General features: G+C 34.3%; 1 protein-coding gene across 1 annotated transcript in view; it reads left to right on the top strand.

Annotated features, from left to right (window-relative positions):
- The first annotated feature begins 12,679 nt into the window (after positions 1 to 12,679).
- LOC126890041 (prolyl 4-hydroxylase subunit alpha-1) overlaps positions 12,680 to 20,668 on the top strand; it is a 103,513-nt gene continuing 95,524 nt past the window's right edge. Inside the window, exon 1 of the mRNA XM_050658872.1 lies at positions 12,680 to 13,426. Coding sequence (XP_050514829.1) covers positions 12,990 to 13,426 — 437 coding nt within the window. The 5' untranslated portion in view covers positions 12,680 to 12,989. The remainder of the gene's footprint in view (positions 13,427 to 20,668) is intronic.

Raw genomic sequence — 20,668 nt, 5'->3', positions numbered from 1 at the left:
TTTTTGCGGGAAACGAAAGTAATTAGTTTCGGTAGTACCGTAAATAAATTATCAATATGTCATCAGATGTTACTATACAGAATGTCTCACCGAATAAATCCTATTCTACCTCTTACTCTACATCAGTGGAATTTATACAACCCGTTGGATGTGCATGATTTGGACGCTAAATTTAAAAGACCCAAAGGAGGAAGACCCAACCCTTCGGTCATAACTTTACTTTCTGGCAGCGTCCAAAACACGGGTACTTTTAAGACCCTCAGGTACTTTAGCGTCGAAAACATGCCCGCCCCAAATAACAACTACATCAATGCCTTACGAATTTACGAAGTTGTCCTTTACTTCGCTAAAACTCCAAGTTATATTAGGCTGCGAGAGTTAAATAGAAAATGTTGTTTAAAATGCTCAAAGGAGCATAGATAAGAAAATGTAAAAATTAACCAACTTTAAAATATAATACATAGTATTTTATTTTTGTTTTGTTCTCTTGCAATAAAATATTCTATAAAATGTCTGCATTTTTTGTTTCCTTTTTTAGTAAGACGATATAACTAATAGTATTATTTATAACATCAACGTTTTCTTTTCTTGAAAATATTTTTTAATTACCTGGCAATTTAAAAGAAAACATTTCATCAGGTTATTAAGACAATACTGCAAAAAAGTATTTATAGTGGTCTTGAATTAATAATCAAGGCTTATTATTTTGGACGTATTTCCTCGAAAATAATTTTCAAATACATTTTTAATGAACAACGTTTAGGTAGACAAATTTTAAATCCCTAGGAATAATAATAGTACATAAAACTATTTTCTCTTATAATCAGTTTTAATCAAAAAATCAGACGCTATCATTTTACCGTGCATTGATATCAGATATTTTTATGAACCATCTGAAAACAATGATTTCAAAACACCCCATATTCAAACAGTTCTTATATTGGTGGTGATACATGGTTGATAGATATAAGTATGCTTTTTAAAGGAACTAACAGGCAACTTGATCAACTTTTATCATACATTAATTCACTCGGTAGTAATATTAAATTTACAATACGAAACAGAACAATAAGAAAATTTTCTAGATGTAAAAATTATCAGACTTCAAAACAAACATGAGTTCTCCGTAATTCATAAACCTACCCATACTGACACAGCTATACGCAATTCATCATCCCATCCATCCTATACATTATACAAAATACATAAATTAGCAGCCTACCATAGCACGATACATAGATTGACAGGTATAGGTCGAGGTATAACTAAACATCATTAAGCAAATATCAGTAAACAATGATGGGTACAACGAACAAACAGTTAACAAAATTTTAAAACAAAGCCTCAATAAGAAAGCTCCGAAATGTCTTCCCGCCACCACAGGAGAAACCCAGTACCTTCTGCTTTATCACATATTATACAGGCAAGATATCAACAAAAATAGCCAAATACATAAAAAAGAAAGAAATAACACTAGCTTTCAGAAAAACAACAACTTAAGCAAACACAATAATAATAAGGGCCAAAAGAAAAAGCAGTTACAGAGTGGTGTTTGCAAACTGACATATATGGTGACTGTTCAAAAACTTACATCGGTCAAACTGGCAGAACCTTTGCCGAACGAATAGCAGAACACAAAAGGGCTTTCAATAATAAGAAAACAGATTCTACGTACGCACTTCACCTTCTAGATCATAATCATTCTTTTAATGAACAGTATCAAATTCAATATTCAAAATAAATGTCATAAGCTATCTTTATTAGAATCTATGGAAATTAATAAATTAAAAAATACAGATATAATTCTGAATAGAATGACCAATTTGAGACAAACAGCTCCCTACTCCTCAACCTCTTGGTACAATAAACTCACACTGTGAATTTATTGTACCATGCCTCATTCTATTCAGTTAGAGTCTTTAAAGTGTAGATACATAGAAAAAAGAAAAAACTCATAACTCATCACTTTCAGAAAGGCACTCTGCCTAAACAGCTGCAGTGACATTAATTTATAATAAATTTTGTGGTAGTATTGAAAACAGAAGTTTTCAGTGTTTCGTTGTTAGATAAAATGAATTTCCACGAAGTAACGGTCGAATCCATCAGTTATTTAAAAAGTATAAACTTTTTCCTTTAAACAAAAATAAATAGGTAATATTGCTAGTCATAATCATGTTTGTTCTACATAATTGGACAAGATATGGCATGGGAGAAGTACATAAAGGCCCTGGAATGTTTCTTAAAGGATATGGGGACGACCATTACTATGGTGGTCCCAAATCTAAAAGGAAAGACAGAATGGGAAAACATCTGAATAAAACGCGGAGACACAACATACGCACAACTTGTACAAAAAGTAAGAAATAAAGCAGATGTCACAAATAGCGGGGTAGAAATAAAAACTGAAAAGGAAACGGCGAAGGGAGATCTTAAATTGGTAATAAGAGAAAAAGAAATAAAATAAAAGACTTACCTAACTAAAGCGATAGCGAGCAAAATGTGACTGGAAGTTAATTCCAGACTTCCGGATAAAACGCCGATCATTTAGGACGTAGATTAAACTATGAATGACGAAGAGGTCATTGGAGAATTGAAGAAACACTTGGGCAGAGAGAAGGAGAGACAATAAGAATTCTGGAGAGAAAGGAGGGATACACCGGGGTCAAACGGTAATAATAACAGTTCAACACAAAAGCATCCCAAACCCTAATAAGCAAGAAGTGGGACAGAATAGGATTGGTGACAAGCAAAATTGTGGCGCCCAAATATAGGCCAAAGAGGTGTTATGCATGCCTACATGTTGGACACTCAAGAAGCACATTCAAAAAAAGAAAACGGGGAGTCAAGTGCCTTAACGGCTGGAAAGAAGGTAATGATGTGACAAATTGCCAAAATACACCTTACTGCCGAATATGTAGCGAACACAGCACGGGACAAATGATTGTTCGGAGTACAGGAAATTTTTTAACGAAGATCGAACAGCCACAGCACAAAATGGGGGGGGGGGGGAAGTTAGCCAAAGAATTCAATCCTACAATAGAATTTAAAGGGGTGGTAATACTATAATTAAACCTGGGGAGATGAAGGTCGGCACATGATATAATCACGTTAAGAGGGGAAGAAACGGGTGCGGATCTAGTAATAGTATGATGGATTGTAGACAAGAAGAAAAACGTAGCAATCCATATCAGAAACAGAGAAATAGGAATAAGAACATGCCTAAGGAAGGAGGGATCTGTGGTCCTGGACCTCGGAATGTTTGTCCTGGTGGCGATCTACATCTTCCCGAATATCACACTAAGGGAATACAAGAAAGTAGTGGATGACATAGCTAGTCATGCAAGAGGGAAAAAGAGAGTAATTATTGCGGGTAACACAAATGCTAAATCTGTGCTACGTGGGCACCACAAAATGATCACAGAAGAGATATGTGGAATGATATAATACAAGCAATGAACCTATCAGCCCTTAATAACGGCAAACCAATATTCTTCCTTTTAATTCTTCTTCTTCTTTAAGTACCGTGTCCAAATTTTAGGTATGGGTAGCTTCCATAACAATTTGCCGATATCGTTCTCGATCTTGCGCGGCATGTAATAATTGATCTGCTGAGAAGCCAGTTCATTGACGAAGGTTAGGGAGCCATGAATATTTCTTCCGACCAATTCCTTTTTTCCGTCGATCTTTCCATTGAGTATTAACTGCAGCATCCTGTATCTGCTACCTCTCATTATGTGCCCCAGATACAGAGCCGTGCGGTACATCTTTTCAATATGATGCAAGTCTTCGAAATGCCGCCCCCTAAATAGTATTTAAACTTAATACTAGTATTTATTTTTATTAAATGAAAATACACAAAATGAATGAAAACTTTTATTTTAAAAACAAAACATACTTAAAATTAAATGAAATATGTATTAACATTAAATAACATTTACGAAAATTACAATTTTATCCTTTTGATTTTAATTTTGGCAAACTCGTCAATCAGATTGGTGTAGTTTAAAGTAGCAGCTAGTAAGGACTCTATTGAAATAAGTGCTAATTTTTTAGTTTTGTTTGTCTTATGGAGCTTCGTAAATAGTTTTTAATCTAGTTTTGAAAAACTTCTTTCCCCTAGCTACCGAGACAGAGAGTATTTTCTGCACCTCGCATGACAAAATTCCTCTAACCGGGGTTTAATTGGAACAGATAATACCGGCCCTTAGTAATACAACTATATTTGGGTATAAAGAAATTAGGTTATTTTGGCACAAATAGTTCAAAACCTCTAAAGGTTTCATGGAGTATGGTATCATTTGGGATAAAGCATGCAATAATTCTTCTAGAAAATTATTTGCCTCTATATCCGATTCTTTTTCTATGAAAAGTATTGAATGAAGATTTTCTAGTATTTCATCATCTTTCCCTTTTCCCTTTTCTTATATGCCCCTCAATTTAAAAATATCATATAAAAATTTAAAATTTTTATTATGAGTTTCTAAAGACGAAAATCGATCAATCAAATAATTAAAGGCAATGTCTAAAATATAGATGAAAAAATTTACTTTAAATAATTGCTCTTCCTCTGTTTAGAGCTGATCCATAGATCAAATTGACGCATTTTTCTCTTGCCTCAATATTCATTTGCAGCAGGAAATTCGGAACTTATTTACAAGATTTTCTGCAATTTCATTATCAGTAATTTTCAATTGATCGTAGCCTAATTTTCAGTAAATTTTCATTTTTTCCATAGTTTCTGACCATATTTTTACACAATCTGACAAATTTATAGTTACATGTTGCAACGTCTTCGAGACTGAATTTATATGAAATAAAATATCATGCCAAAGAACTGCACGGCATATAAATTTCTAATTTCTAATATTTTTTACTAATCCTAGTCTAGTGCTTTGACTTTAGTTTCTGAATCATTGTTGACGTCTTCTACTATTTCGAATAAGGCATTACATATTTCACAAAATTGAAATCTTAGAGGTTTCAATGCATCTATTCGACTTAACCATCTAGTAGTACTCAACGGTTTTAGTGTTAGTTGTGCAACATGTTTTTTCAAAACTTCTAAACGCTTTGTAAAACCAGAAAAAAAGGGTACAGTTCTTGTATAATACAAAAAAAGGTTGTTGTTTCTGTAGAAGAAGACGCTGCGTCATTTATGACTAAGGTGTGATGCACAGGGCACGTAAAACGCCCTCGGATATTTTTCAAATATTCTGTTTTGCACACCATTTCTTATTCCTTTCATATTAATCTTGTTATCATAGCCTTGTCCTCTGAGCCGTTTTAAATCAAGAACTAATTTTTCCAAATTTGTCAAAATAAGTTCTGTAACTTCACCGATTAAATATTTTCGGCTGACACTTGGTCCTATATATATTTTTAATTATTGAATTGCTCAATTATTTGTATTTTGATTTTACTGATTATTATGCCGCCCCTCTTGTGATGCCGCCTGATGCGGCTGCCTCACCGCATCATAGCACCGCACGGCCCTGCCCAGATATTCAAGTTTTCTCTTGTTTATCATCTTGATTAAGTCACCTTCGCCTTGATCTACTCTGTTTAAGACTTCTCTGTTTGAATTGCGTTAAACCCAAGATATTCTGAGCATTCTACGGTATAACCACATCTCGAAGGCTTCTAATTTGTTCATCATGTTAACTTCATTATCCAGGTTTCACATTCATATACAGGATACACATAACATTTTAAGAACTTGACTCTTAGTTGTAAGTGCAGCTGAGAGTTGCTCAGAATAGATCTAAGTTTCCTAAATGCTTCTCTTGCTCTTGCAATTTCTATACGAGTTTTAATTTCTTCATCCGGATTTAGGGTCTCGTTTATCCAACATCCTAGGTATTTAAAATGATTATTTTTTTCACCTGTCAAATTCTGACGTTTTTGCTTTTTCAGCCAATCACCACGCGTCGTTCTAGCCAATCATTGAGTGTAATACTGATAAAACAGCCTTTTCCTTGATAAAACAGTCTCTTCCCTGATAAAACTTAAGGTACCCTAAATTTTACATAATACGTACATACCTGTGTTTACTAACTTAATTTATGAACAGCCCTGGTACATAGATATTTTAAAAACACCAACCACGATATACTCAGATTTTCTACAGTTTTTATTTTCAAAATAAATATTTCTAAACTTTTCATAAACGTCAAACAGAAGCGATGTAAACCGTACACAGAACACAGAACTAATTCTTCTATTTTGTTGCCGATTTCAACAAACCAGTGTTATCACATAAAAGGATTCGAATATTTACAACGTAATATTTTGGAACAATAGTTACTTTTAAAATACACATTATATTAGTAGAATTAGTAAAATAGTTCTAAAATTACATTCTCCTATTTTATTATTACAAAAACACGGGTGAATATTAATTAAATAAAATGCATTCACCTGGGGGTTAGGCAAAACCAATTACACCACTGCACTGTGGTGAACTCACCCAGCGTAGCTGGGTAAGACCACGAAGCAAGTAGGCCGCGCAATTTTGACCGATTTAAATTTTCGCGATTTAACATCGTCATAATTTAATTTAAACAAAATGGACGTTAGCGTTAGATTTGGTGACAATAATCATGAACAAATTAAAGATTTGTTAAAAAATAATACGCCTCAAAATACAATTAAGACAAAAAGGTCTGTTTGGACACAATTTGAGCAATTTTGCACAGTAAGGAACTATCAGTTGAATGATAATACAACTATTCAAGAAATTGCAAAAGTTCTTGAAGATTGGGGAATGAATATGAAGAAAATGAATGGTGAAGATTACAAGGAATACTCTGTTAAAACTATTTGGAATGTAACAGCCAAAATGATTCAAGAAAAATATTTTTCAGAGTTTAATATAAGTTTTAACCCGTTTATCGACATTGAATTTAAGAAGGCAAGAGACGTGTGAGAAATGAAAAAAGGAAAGAGTTACAAAGTCGTCCCGAAAAAAGAAAACAAAGTGCTATAGCGCTGGATGAAAAAGAGTATTTGAGTATTATAGACTCGTGCGATGAAAATAATCCGCTAGGATTAGAGATGAAATTTTTTCATGTTGTCTCTTACGAGTTAGCATGGCGCGGTGGTGAGGGTGTTCATTGTAGAATTGATTATTTCAAATATGATATAAATAATGCCGGCAAAGAAACAGGAAGGATTGAATATAATCCAATTTTTACCAAAACATGCCAAGGTGGTCAAAAAAAGTGTTCGGATTCAAAATGGCTGACACCAAACATTAAAGATCCAGAAAGGTGCCCAATAAAAAAATAAATATATAAAAAAATCATGGAGAAGCGTGGTAAAAATATTACCAGCGATAGATTTTTCCTTACCCCTAATACATACTGGCAAACAGGTAATGGAATATGGTATAAAAATACTCCCATTGTACCAAATGAAATGGCTAAATGGTTGAAGAACTCTGCAAAAAAATGCGGATTGGACACACAAAACCGAAAAATAACAAATCATTCAAGCCGATCCAGTGTAGTATCTCATCTTGTTAAGGCAGGAATTCAAGAACAGGAGGCAATAAAAATAACTGGACATGCCACAGCTTCTTCGTTAAAAGCTTATTTACAAGTTAATGAAGAACATCATAAAAAAATTATTAATAAACTTAGATCAACTACTACAACTGAGTGCATTGCCAGTACATCAACTGCGACTGTAATTAATGATACTGAAAGTGACGACAGATTAGACGTTACGAACGACATTGGAAAATCTCATATTAGTTATAAAAATTGTGTTTTTAATAATTGTTCATTTTCTATTTAAACAGTTTTTATGTATTAACAATATAATAAATAAATTGGTTCATTTTTAAATCATAAAATAATTTATCTATAACCTACTTAAGACATTGATCCCAGTTGTCTTAAAAATATTTCACAGATGCCCGTATTTACTAATAATACATAATGGTTCACAAAATAATCTTTTCAAATACCACTCGTCCTCTAAATTTTGCTTGATAAATTTTTTCGTTTTCATACTTAAACTTCTTTATTTAGGGTAAAATCACTCAAACAAACCGAAATGGATAAAATCACTCGTCCTTCGGACTCGTGATTTTATCATTCGGTTTGTTTTCGTAATTTTACCAAATAAAGAAGTTTTCGTGAAAACAAAAAAATTTATCGATAAAATTTAGAGGACTGTGGTATTACCTTTGATTAACTTTTGTTCTTGGTTAATTACTGACAATTAGTTACACAGGGCCGACATCTTGTTTACTAACTACAAGTAACTTTGTCTTTGTTGTAGGTATTTATGGAAAGTACGTTATTGGAGCATATTCTCTAGTGACTCGATCTATAAGGAATTCAAGATCTTCGATACTTTCAGTCATGATCGCGGTGTCGTCTGCATATCTGATGTTGTCAATAGTTTCTCCCCCGATTCGAACTCCACATTTTCCTTCCAAGGCTTCGTTAAAAATCATTTCTGAGTATACGTTAAACAAAGTTGGGGATAACACACAACCCTGTCTGACACCTCTTTGAATGCAAATTTTGTCTGTTTCTTTGCCGTCTACCAGAATAGAATCTTCTTGATTACAATATAGATGTTGTAAAAGTCTCAGATCTTTATCATCTATTCCAATCATTTCTAGATATTCAAACAACCTATCATGTTGAACCCTATCAAAGGCCTTCTCAAAATCCATAAAGCAGACGTAAATTGGTTTCTGTATTTCCATGATCGATGAAGTAATGTTAACATTGAGAAAAAAGCTTCCCTTGTTCCCAATCCTTCTCTGAAACCGAGTTGTTTGTTTCCCATTGTCTCTTCACATTTGTGATTGATTCTATTAAGAACTATCTTAAGAAGTAGCTTGAGAGAGTGACTCATGAGACTAATTAGTCTAAAGTCTTTACATGATGATGTATTAGGTTTGTTTGGGAGTGGAATAAATGTAGACTCTAACCATATCTGTGGCATCATTCCAGTTTCGTATATGTGGTTATAAATGTTTGTCAGTTCTGAGACACTGTCGTCATCTAGAAGTTTAAGCCAGTCTGATGGTATTTGGTCAGGACCTGGAGATTTTCCATTTTTGCTCTGTTCGATGGCTTTCTCTACTTTCGCTTTTAAAATACTAGGACCAGTATTCGTATACTTTGTGGTGTTAAGTGGCGGCCTCGTATCCAGGAAGAGCTCTTTTATGTAGTTAGTCCATTCTTTTTTTTTTGGTCCAAGTCGAGAATTATTTTACCTTTGTAGTTTCTCATAAAGTGAGAAGTTCTTTTTCTCTGAGTGTAGGTAATTAATTTAAGTTTTTTGTGTATATCAAACTCGTCATATTTTCTTTGTAGTTCTTCCATTTCACGACATCTTTGTTCCATCCAGGCCTCTTTTGCTCGCTTGACCTCGCATCTTATTTGTCGATATATTTCTCTATATCGAATCTGGTCTTTGTTTTTCCAATTTCTTCTTTGTTGAATAAGGTGTAGTATTTTATAGTTCATCCAATCCTTTTTCTTTATTTGGTCTTTTTCTGGTTTCAAAACTTCGTTTGCTATGGTGACCATGGCGGAATTCATTATATCTAGATTTTGACCGATATTTTCTTGTTCAGATCTTTCTAACTGTTTTTTAATCTCAGGATTTATCTTATTTCCGAACTCATCTGCTATTACGGCATTTCTTAGGTGTCGATTATTAGGTTTCTTCTGCGTTGTCGGGGCTTTTATTATTTTTAGTTTTAGTTTGAATCCAGCACAGAACAGATTATGGTTAGTTGCTGCGTCTGCACTTCGGTATGTTTTTGCAGATGTACTTAATACTGTTTCTAAACCTTCTATTAATGATAATGTAGTCAATTTGATTTCTGACTAACTTTCCTTCTTGATCAGCTGGAGATTTCCAGGTATATAGTCGTCTTTTAGGTTGTTGAAACAAAGTATTTGCTATAATGCACATCTCTTCTTGGCAGAACTGTATTAGTCTTTGCCACCTTTCGTTCCTTTCTGCAAGTCCATACTTTCCGGTTATATCTTGTGTGATTTCAGCACCAACTTTTGAATTGAAGTCGTCCATAATAATTATTGTAGCTTCATGTTTTTTTGTGCTCCGGAGAATTTGTTTAATTTGGCTGTTTAATTGCTCAATTTCTTCATCTGGTTTGTCAGCTGTTGGTGCATAGACTTGTAATGTATTAATATTCAGTAATTTATTTTGCAGCTGTATCATCATGATGCGATCATTGAAGGGAACAAAATTTCGAATACAGTTACGAATTTCTTCTTTGACAATAATTGCGACTCCGTTACCTCTGCCTCCTTCTGCCTTTCCCGAGTGGTATACAATGTATCCATTACTTTCAAACATGTTTGACCCTAGCCATTTCATTTCGCATATACCTAGGATAGGAATGTCTAGTCTGGCCATTTCTAGCTGAATATTTTGTAATTTCGCGCCTTCAAACATAGTTGTTACGTTCCAAGTAGCTATCTTTCGTGTGTTGACGACCTGAGAGGCCCCGTGGTCTGGTTGTGATCTTCCTCTCCTGCCGGATCTTGGATTCCGAAGTCCATGATCATTAAATGTATGTATAGTTACATTTTCTGTCATGAGAAGCTGTACTAGAGATATCCACAAGGATCTTTAATGTAGTGGTTTCTCCTGGCCTTCTAGATCCTGATGCCGTTGACCATTTCTTGGTTCCTCCGCCTTTGAGACCAATTTCTCGGTATCAGAACAACAGAGTGCCCTACCACTCACCAACTCATCCGCCCGAAGCCGTTGGTCAGTAAGTGGGGGATTGCTTATACCGGCAATCATTCGGTGAGAAGTATTGAATAGAAGAAGTGATAGAAGTAGAAAATAGTGCCCCGTCCCCGTCTGCCCTCGGAAACTTAATAGCCATTCGGGGTCGGAAAAAGTAAGAATTGGCCAAGTGAGGCCTACAAGAAAGATTACAGACATTTTACTCAAGACAAGTTGAAAGAGAGTAAAATGTGAAGGCCCTCATGGCTCGCCAGATGCGAGTCATGAGAGTATGAGTATTTTTCACCTTTTGTTCCTGCTCATACATCGGAGAATCGGGGTGTTGACTACAGACTGTATGGCTCGTCCAGCATACCATAGCATGGTGTAACAAGATGCATGGCACCCCATATAATTTTGGAGCCCACACATCTTGAAACATCATGGCCTGACCAAGCCAATCTTTGTTAGAGGAGAAAGCCAGACTCATAGCCAGACTCATGTCACGCTAGCGATTGCGACGATGAGGAAGAACATGACTGAATGGGTTGAACTAGAAGGGGAAATATATATCCACCATAGACAATGAGACACTTTTGTGTCTCAAAAGAAAAGTCTTTAATCAGTGCGTGTTGCCAGTTCTTACATATGGTGCAGAAAATCTGCACCAAATAACATTAACCAAGAAAATAAGAAATTTGTGTTACACAAAGAGCCATGGAACACTCGATGTTAGGCATTTCTCGAAGGGATTGAATTATGAACAAGGAAATAAGCCGGAGAACATGAGTGACAGATGCCAGAGAAAGAATTATGACCCTTAAGTGGAACTGGGCGGGGCACGTGGCTAGAATGTCAGATAACAGATGAACACAGCGAATAATGGGACACTGGAGACCAAGACAAGAAGCATATCGGAGTAGAGGTCGTCCACTAACAAGATGGTCTGATGACATAAAACGGATAGACAAAAATTGTATGCAAACAGCACAAAACAGGAATACATGGAGAAGACTGAGGGATACCTTTATCCAGCAGTGGATAGATCCGGGTTGAATGATAATGATGATAGACACATCCTATTCAAGATAAGAGAGAACGTAAAGAAAACTAACGATGGTAGAAGAACGAAACACATCAGAAGCTAAAACAAGAAATCAAAGCAATGGAGGAATATCCCAACAATTATGAAGAGGGATACGAAAAAATCAATGAGGTGGCCAGAAGATGTTGCCTACAAGGTTGAAGAATAAGCAGCCGCCCAAATTGGTGGACAGACAACATAGAAGGGATAAGAAGTGAATATATATCGAACTAAGAAGAAAAGTTTCTAGAGACAAAAAGAAGAACCAACTGGTGGAGGAAGAGGTAGAGCGATTAAAAACTTTAAAGAAATGAAGCTTCAAAGGAAATTACCAATGAAAAGAAAAGGTGCTGGAAAGAACTGTGCGATAACCTCGAGAATGACCTCTGGGGTGATGCATACAAGATAGTGACAAAAATATCAAAGGAAGTAGTATCATCAAAATCGAAGAAAGCCAGAGAAGAGAGTTAGCAGAAGAGCTATTCCCACAGAAAGAGATTAAGAAATTCACACCTTTGCATATAGAAACGCCGGCAGTAGACTTCTCTATGGAGGAGCTGAAAAGGAGGCAGAGAAAGTCAAGGATGGGAAAGCACCTGGACCCGACAGAGTTCTACCAGAAATTGTTAAGATAATAATAGAGGAAAAAACACCGTGGGTGAAACGTGGGTCAACGAATATTTAATATCATAGTTCATATTTTAATAGGTATAATAGAAATTATCTTTTTGGGCATGTCAGTGGTCTGACCAAAATAATATCTCTTTTTAAAAATAGGAAGTGGCAACACTGGATACCGAATATCTTTGTTATTTATTTGGAGTTTTTGCAGCGTACTGTACCGTTTGACATATTCCGCAATGATGATTACTGTTGATTATTGTTTTTGTTTACTGTATGCTGTGTGTAATATTTTTGATGTAATGCAATGTAATCTTTAATGTTGGGATCGAGGATCGAGTGTTCAGTGTTCGTATTTCGGATTGGAAGAGTAGGAGCATTGGTGTAATAATATACCATGTGTTTTATAAATCTCTGACTTCACTCCTCAATTCGTGGCAAGGTTTTCCTCGCGTAGGCGCAACATCGGCGCTCTATTCAGAATATATTTCTGCGGCTTCTGGAACAATCGAAGACTGATAACTAAACGTGATATTTATAAAATTTACTAAATATGTTGTTGTGCCATTTGCTAGTTCCTTTTTTCGCTTTTCTTTGTGTTTCCTATGTATCATGTGAAGTTTTTACCGCTTTAGCGGACTTGGAAGAATTGCTGGACACGGAAAAAGTTATAATAGATACATTAAAAAACTACATCAAAGCAGAAGAGCAAAAAGTTGAGCTATTGAAACGGTATGCGGATATTTACCAAACACAACATAATAGGGCCACTGAGGATGTTCAGACCTACGTTTCGAATCCTATAAATGCCTATACATTAGTAAAGCGGTTGACCACAGATTTGACTGAACTAGAAAATCTCATGGGATCACAGATTAGTAGAGATTATTTAACTAATATTAGCTATTTTAAAGAGAGCCGACTGTTTCCTACGGACGAAGATCTTAATGGTGCTGCTGTAGCTTTAACTCGGTTACAGGATACCTATGGGTAAGTATTCAAAGTAAACATTAAGAATATACATAAACAGCAATCATTTAAAAGCTGATAAATATTTGAAATTTTTACAAACAATATCATCATCAGTTGGCGCTACAGCACTTCTTAAGCTTTGGTCTCAAAACATTCTTCCATCCTCTCATGTCCAGTGTATGTCTTCTCCATCTCCTTAAATCTCTCTTAAATCTTCCTACAACGTGGGTCTTGAATGTACAGATGGTTCAGATACCTGAGTTTATGTTGCCCCCTTCTTCTTCTGACCAGTCTAGAGAGAGAGAGAATTATACTTTATTGATACAATGTACCAGGCCATTGACTGAAGTCTTTCAGCCCTGACCGGTCTATTGAGTATAATTATTTTAGCAGGATCACTTTAACCTATTCACATAAGTGCCAACCCATCTAACACCGTTTATTTTGATTATTTTCATAATTTCTGCATCACCAAAATTCTATAGAGTTCGAAATTATATTGCCTTCGCCATAGTCCCTGTTCGCTAACTCTGCCATATTACGGTCCTAAATAATTTTCTTTCAAAGATTCATAGTAACTCTTTATCTCGAATCGTCATTGCCCCTATATTTTCAATATGTAAGTAAATGAGCACTGGGTGTATTATCACCCCATTACAGCATTATAATAACATTATATTTTTAATCTAATTTATCTTATAACTACACTTCACATATTCTTTATCTTATTTCTTTCAATGCATTGTTGTTGGAGTCCACTTTGCATGTTATAAGTTATTTTGTTACATTCTTGATATAGCCGTTATGTATTTAATTTTCTGGGTCTTAACACCTTGGCTGCCGTAATGTTAAAAAAAGTGGGTACCTACAGCCACACGAGTCTCCCTATGCTTTTGAGACAATTATGCTTCTATGCTTTTGAGACAATTATGGTCTGTCTCACTGCAGCTAACGTGTTAATAACAAGTCCGATGATTTCTGTGGAATTTTTGATAAATACGAAAGCTTCGATTTCTTTATTTCTAGTTCTGCAAATTATCACAATATCATCAGCATATGCCATTATGTATAATAATCTCCTGCTCGGGACCCGCAATATATTACGGATCACGAGCGGGAGACTCATAAGGAAGGATTTATTTTTTCTGTTATATTTTTATGGTATGTACATTTTGTGCATATACATAAGTACATATTGTATAAGAAATAAATGTTCGGATTATCTGTGCTTTTCAATTATCCGTGCCACATCCGGTCTCAAGCAGTACGGATAATCGGGGTTCTACTGTATTTCTAAAGCTAGGTTGAAGTGTGTATCATTGTGCATTTCCCTGGACACCCCTCTCTTAGTTTTATTTTTTTTTCTTTGTTGCCACTTTGGTAAATTCTACCAATTCTTTTTGTATTAAAAATTCGATTACAGTAGAATATAATTGGGTCTGTGAACAGTATTGTATACTGTCTTAAAACTTAAAATCTATGAAAATGTAACAGCAATCTATGTCATACTTCATCATTTTTGTAATATTTGTCTAAATTTGTAATATTTGATCTCTGATCAATGGTAGATTTGTTTTTCAAAAAGCCACTTTGGTGGGATTCTATTGTATTGGCAGTGTAGTAATAGTAAATGATGTAGCAATAATAATATTTGTTTTTATATCAAAAGTCTAGGTACAGATTGTATTGATTAGAGTTTTTGCTAAAGATTTACCTGAATTATTTTCAAACTGATCGAGCAGCAAGTTGTTTATTCATCTTCTGCGGCACAAAAAATTTCTGTGGATAAGCGGTCAAACCATCTTCTCGGGTCTTTCAGCCATGAGTTCTGGTGTTTTCCTATTGATCTTTTGCCCTGTACTGTCAATAACATACAATAAGCCAATTTGATACAGTGTTACATTTGATACAGTTTAAAACGTTATGACATAAACAAAAACATAACAGTTTGTTGTTAAATTAGTTAAATTAAATTAATTACTGCTACATATTTTACTTTTTCTGAAATTTGGATTTAATAGTCTAAGAGCTAGAGCCGAAAAACCATCGCCATAAGTAATGTGGAGTTTGGCATGTGAAATGTGTCTATTGTATATTGATAATTATGGCTCCTTTCAGGCTGACACCTCAGTGGATACAGGAAGTAGCAATAAGGGATGAAAGGGGAAAGTTAGTGTAGTCTTTAAAGGTTTTCACCTCCTATTTTGTTAAACCTCCATCGATTTGCATGAAAATTGGTGACTAGTTAGAGCATACCCCAAGAAATAAAATGATTTGGTGCCAACTTACACTTTTAGCCTGGGGGTGCATACCACCCCTTCTCATGGGTGAAAACTAATTTTTAAAAATAACCTCACAAATCGATAGAGGGACAATTTATAAGTAAAATTTGTTATATCATGTTATTAAAATAAATCAATAATTTTTGAGTTATTAAAGATCAAAGATTTGTCTGTTTAAGAGCACATTATGCGTGAAGTTACGGACCTTACGGATGATAAAAAGAACATTAATTAATTGTATGTTCCTAAAATATTATTTTTATATTATTTCGATATTATAAATTTAGTAAAAGTGTATTCGAATATGTCAAATGTACCCATTATTGGACACCCCCAGTTTCTGGACATATTCAGTTTATAATGAAAAAAATTCAATTAAATATTGAAATAATATAAAAATAATATTTTACTAACATACAATTAATTAACATGTTCTTTTTATCATACGTAACTTCATGCATATGCTCTTAAATAGACAAATCTTTGATCTTTAATAACTCAAAAAGTATTGATTTATTTTAATAACATGATATAACAAATTTTACTTAAAATTTGCCCCTCTATCGATTTGTGGGGTAATTTTTAATAAAATTGTTTTCATCAGCAGGAAGGGGTGGTAATTTTTAATAAAATTGTTTTCATCGGCGGGAAGGGGTGGTATTCACCACCAGGGTAAAAGTGCAAGTTGGCACCAAATCAGTTTTATTTCTTGAGGTATGCTCTAACTAGTCACCAATTTTCATGCAAATCGATGGAGGTTTAACAAAATAGGAGGTGAAAACCTTTAATAACTGCACTAACTTTCCCCTTTCATCCCTTATTGCTACTTCCTGTATCCACTGAGGTGTCAGCCTGAAAGGGGTCATAATTGTCAATATACAATTGACACAATTCACAGGAAAAACTCCATATTACTTATGACGATGATTTTTCGGCTCTAGCTCTCCGTCTATAAGAACACACATTCATACATAATCACACATTTATACATCTGACATCGTCGACCTAATCTGTAAACTGCGTTACTTCATTTATCCAAATTTTACAGGAGACACAAAAAACTATCTCTCTAAATATGAATAGGATGGTAAAATGGAAATATTTTATAGATACACATATCACTAACATTTTTGTATATCGTTTAATAAGTATTTAATATTACTTACCACCAACTTTTTCTTGAAAATATCACTTTCTAAACAGTGATAGGTCAATCGTATGGTATGACAAACTAGGGAGTTACGTATTTTTCGTACTAAATGTGGCGGCAAGGGTAAAAATATGCATGTGCATCCTTTTTTAAATGATAAGTAGGGACTTTTTGAAACAGATGGTAGTAATAACTCATTATCAGAGAATTATGGAGTTACGCAGTTTACGATTAGGACGACGATATGTATTTTTATCCCTCTTACCTTATATTTTAATATGCGATATCATAGTCACATAATTGGTATTTCTGAACCTTAAACCTGAACCTGAACCTCTGAACTTTAATAAGAAACAACTAAGATAACTAAATTTATTCATTTGCATATAAGTTTATTATTAATTAATTAAATTCTTTTAATTAATAAAATAATAAGTTGTCATTGCAACATTGGATATGAAAAATTCATATAAAAAATATTTACATCTAAATAGTTAATCATAAAAATGCCACAAGGAAATAGCTTCAGAACAACATTGGATATGAAAAATACCAATATAAAATGTAGTGAACAAAGAGTTCATTTAAAATTACAATTACAAATAGTAAGTTACTATAGGACTTCTTCCTCTTCTTCTTAACTTTCTATTGTCCATTTTTGGAAAATGCCCTCTCCAAACTCCTTTAATGGATCTCTATCCTGAGCAACATACTTCGAATTTGTTTCAGCCATTTTTTTAATGTCATCTACCCATCTCATCTGTGGTCTTCCCATTGATCGTCTACCTTGGTAAGGTCTCCAATGTTGTATTGTGGTGTTCCAGTGTTGCTCTTTTTGTCTTGCAGTGTGACCTGCAAAGCTCCATTTGAGTTTGGCAGTTTTTGTTGTGATATGGTCGATTTTTGTTATTTATGACTTTATTCCATACACTTTGATATTCATGGGTTCAAAACCATAGACATAATAAGAATAGACAAGGCATACTGAGCAAAATAGCGTAACGCACGGGCAGTGATCGGTGGTATATCTATCTCTTTTTACTGAGCAACCCCGCGCTTTTGACAGACAAAGCTAGATCACTCAAAGTGAATATTGACCAATGACGTCTTTGATATTGGCGTTACACCTCTATTCACAAAGCGGCCCATACCTTACCTAGTCTATTCTTAATATGTCATAATATGACATAATATGTCTATGGTGAATGGATGTTGTCAATTGAATAAACACCTTACAACATACATAGTGTGAATATACATATAATCAAATTCCCTTCTATCTTATTGGTGTCGGGATTACAATAATGACTTAGATATTGTGTACAAATTTACGCCACTGAGTTGTATTTTGTGCCAAGACTTTTATTTCTTTCCAGGATTTGCCTCTCTTGTAGAACTTTTCCAATAGCTTGGTCCCATATTTCTCTTGGTCTTCCTCTCTTCCTCTTGATATTTACTCTCGCTTCCCAAATCATTTTCACCAGTCTTCTATCGTCTAGTCTTTGTAAATGCCCCCACCAGCTGATTTGTCTTTTTTCTATGAATTCTAGGATTGATTCCACCTCCAGATCTTTTCTTATCTCCTCATTTCTTACACTGTCAAGTCTCTGCGCTATTTCCTTTTTTCCTATAAAAGTTGTGTTCATTGCATAATATGAATTTATTGCTTTCTCTATACGTTTCTCGATTTCTAAATCTTGTTGACCTGTATCTTATTTTTACATCCAGGTATTCGAAGCATTCAACTTGTTGTACTTATATGTATACCGTTGATCTGAATACTCACGTTTTCTTTAGTTTCATCTACTACCATTACTTTTGTTTTTGTTAGGTATAGTTTCATGCCATTTTCCTCATATTTCATTCCACGTTTGTAAGATTTCTTGTAGGTTTTTTTCTTTTGCTGCCATTATAACGATGTCATCTGCAAAAGCACGTTCTGATATTTCAATCGGTTGTAAATTTTTGTATCCTACAAATAGGTGTTTTGTTCTCTGACTACATTTTTTAATTATTTCGTCCATAAACAACGTAAACAGTGTTGGACTTAGTCCTCCTCCCTGTCTTAGACCATCTTTTGTTATAAAATTTTCTGACTTGAGGTTTCTAGTTATAACACAATTCGTTGTATTTTTATATAGACATTCGATATTCTTCCTTAGTTTGGTTGGTATTCCAGTTTGTTCCAGGAGCGACCATACTTTTTGCCGAGGAACAAGATCAAACGCTTTTTGTAAGTCGATAAACGCAAAATATGCTTTTTCTCTTCTGAGTTTCGTTTTCTCAATGATCTGTTTTATAGTGAAGATTTGATCTTACACACTTCTTCTTTTTCTAAAGGCACTTTGAGATTCTGCTAATGTATCGATTATCTGTGTCAGCTTTTCTTGTAATATTTGTTCGTACAGTTTCATCGCCGACCACAGGAGCATTATGCCTCTATAGTTTTTGCATTCCTTTTTATCTCCAGATTTAAATATGGGTAGTATCAACGAGATCTTCCATTCTTTTGGTATTCTTTCAGATTTCCATATCTTGTTTATTAATTGTAATAATATGTGTTGTTCTTCTACTCCCATATATTTGAGCATCTCTGTTGTTATTTTATCATGCCCTGGTGACTTTCCGTTTTTCATTTTTGCCAGTCCTTGTGTAAATTCTTCCCATGTTATTGCAGTGTCTTGCGTTCCTTCTATGGTTTCTCAATGTATTTGTCACGCTAATGGTATACTGTGGTGTTTTGTTTTCGGTTGATAATAGTTCTTGAAAATACCTTTTCCACCTTTCCATTATTTCTTCTTCCTGTGTCAAAATGTTTCCTGTTTCGTCTCTAATTGTCAATTGAACTGTATTTTTTCCCCTTCTTAACGTTTTCATGGTCTTATAAAACAGCTTTTGGTTACTTTTACTATCTGCTTCTAGTTTTTCCCCGAATTGTTTCCAACTTTCTTCTTTTGCATCTTTTATCATATTTTTTACTATTTTTCGTTGTTCTTTATATTTTTCACACGTTTCAGTTGTTTTGTTTGATAGGTATATTTTCCATCTTCTTTTCTTTTCCTTTGTGTCTGATTTAATTTGTTCATTCCACCATTATGTCTGTTTCCTGTTGTTAGTTGTTCTACTTACGCCGCAAGCTTCCTTGGATGCCTCCTATTCCATTCCATAATTGATCCACATAATTAATTTTATATAATAATATTTTTTAATAGCCTTTTTTCAATTTCTTGATTTATTATTTCTTCATATTTAGTTCTCACATTTTCTTCTGTCAACTTGTAAGATCTTATTGATTCAAATTCTAATTTTCTTTGTTTATTTAGTTTCTGTTCCTCGTTCTTCATAATTTGGTGTTTAATTTTTGTTACCACCAGATAGTGATCACTATTGATTTCTGCACCTCTTCGTACTTTGGGGTCGGTAATGTTTGCCCTGTAATCTTTTTCCACTATTACATAATCGATTATTGATTTTTCTCCTCTGTTTATCACTTCCCGTGTGTATTTGTGGATATTTTTATGTTCGAAGAGTGTGTTAATACATAGTGTGAATGTCCAGGAAATACGAATCGGGGGTGAAACTCCTATACATTATCCTTTGTTAACGTGAAACTCTTAGTGACGAGGCTTTTATACACCGGTATAACAAGTATAAGCTAGGAAAATTCGTAGACCTCTTATAAGAAAACAAGAATAAAAAACCGCTAAACGCCGTAAAAATGGGTGGCGCACACAATATTCCATCTACAAAAGATCTGATATGAATATTACGTGGCGCAAAAATGTATTTTCATTTTGATGCAAAATAAAATTATTTATTTTGAAAGAT

Source organism: Diabrotica virgifera, chromosome 8, assembly GCF_917563875.1.
Source record: "Diabrotica virgifera virgifera chromosome 8, PGI_DIABVI_V3a".
NCBI classification, from domain to species: Eukaryota; Metazoa; Arthropoda; class Insecta; order Coleoptera; family Chrysomelidae; genus Diabrotica; species Diabrotica virgifera.
Note: the sequence above shows the minus strand (reverse complement) of the source record. Positions and strands in the feature narration are given on the sequence as shown.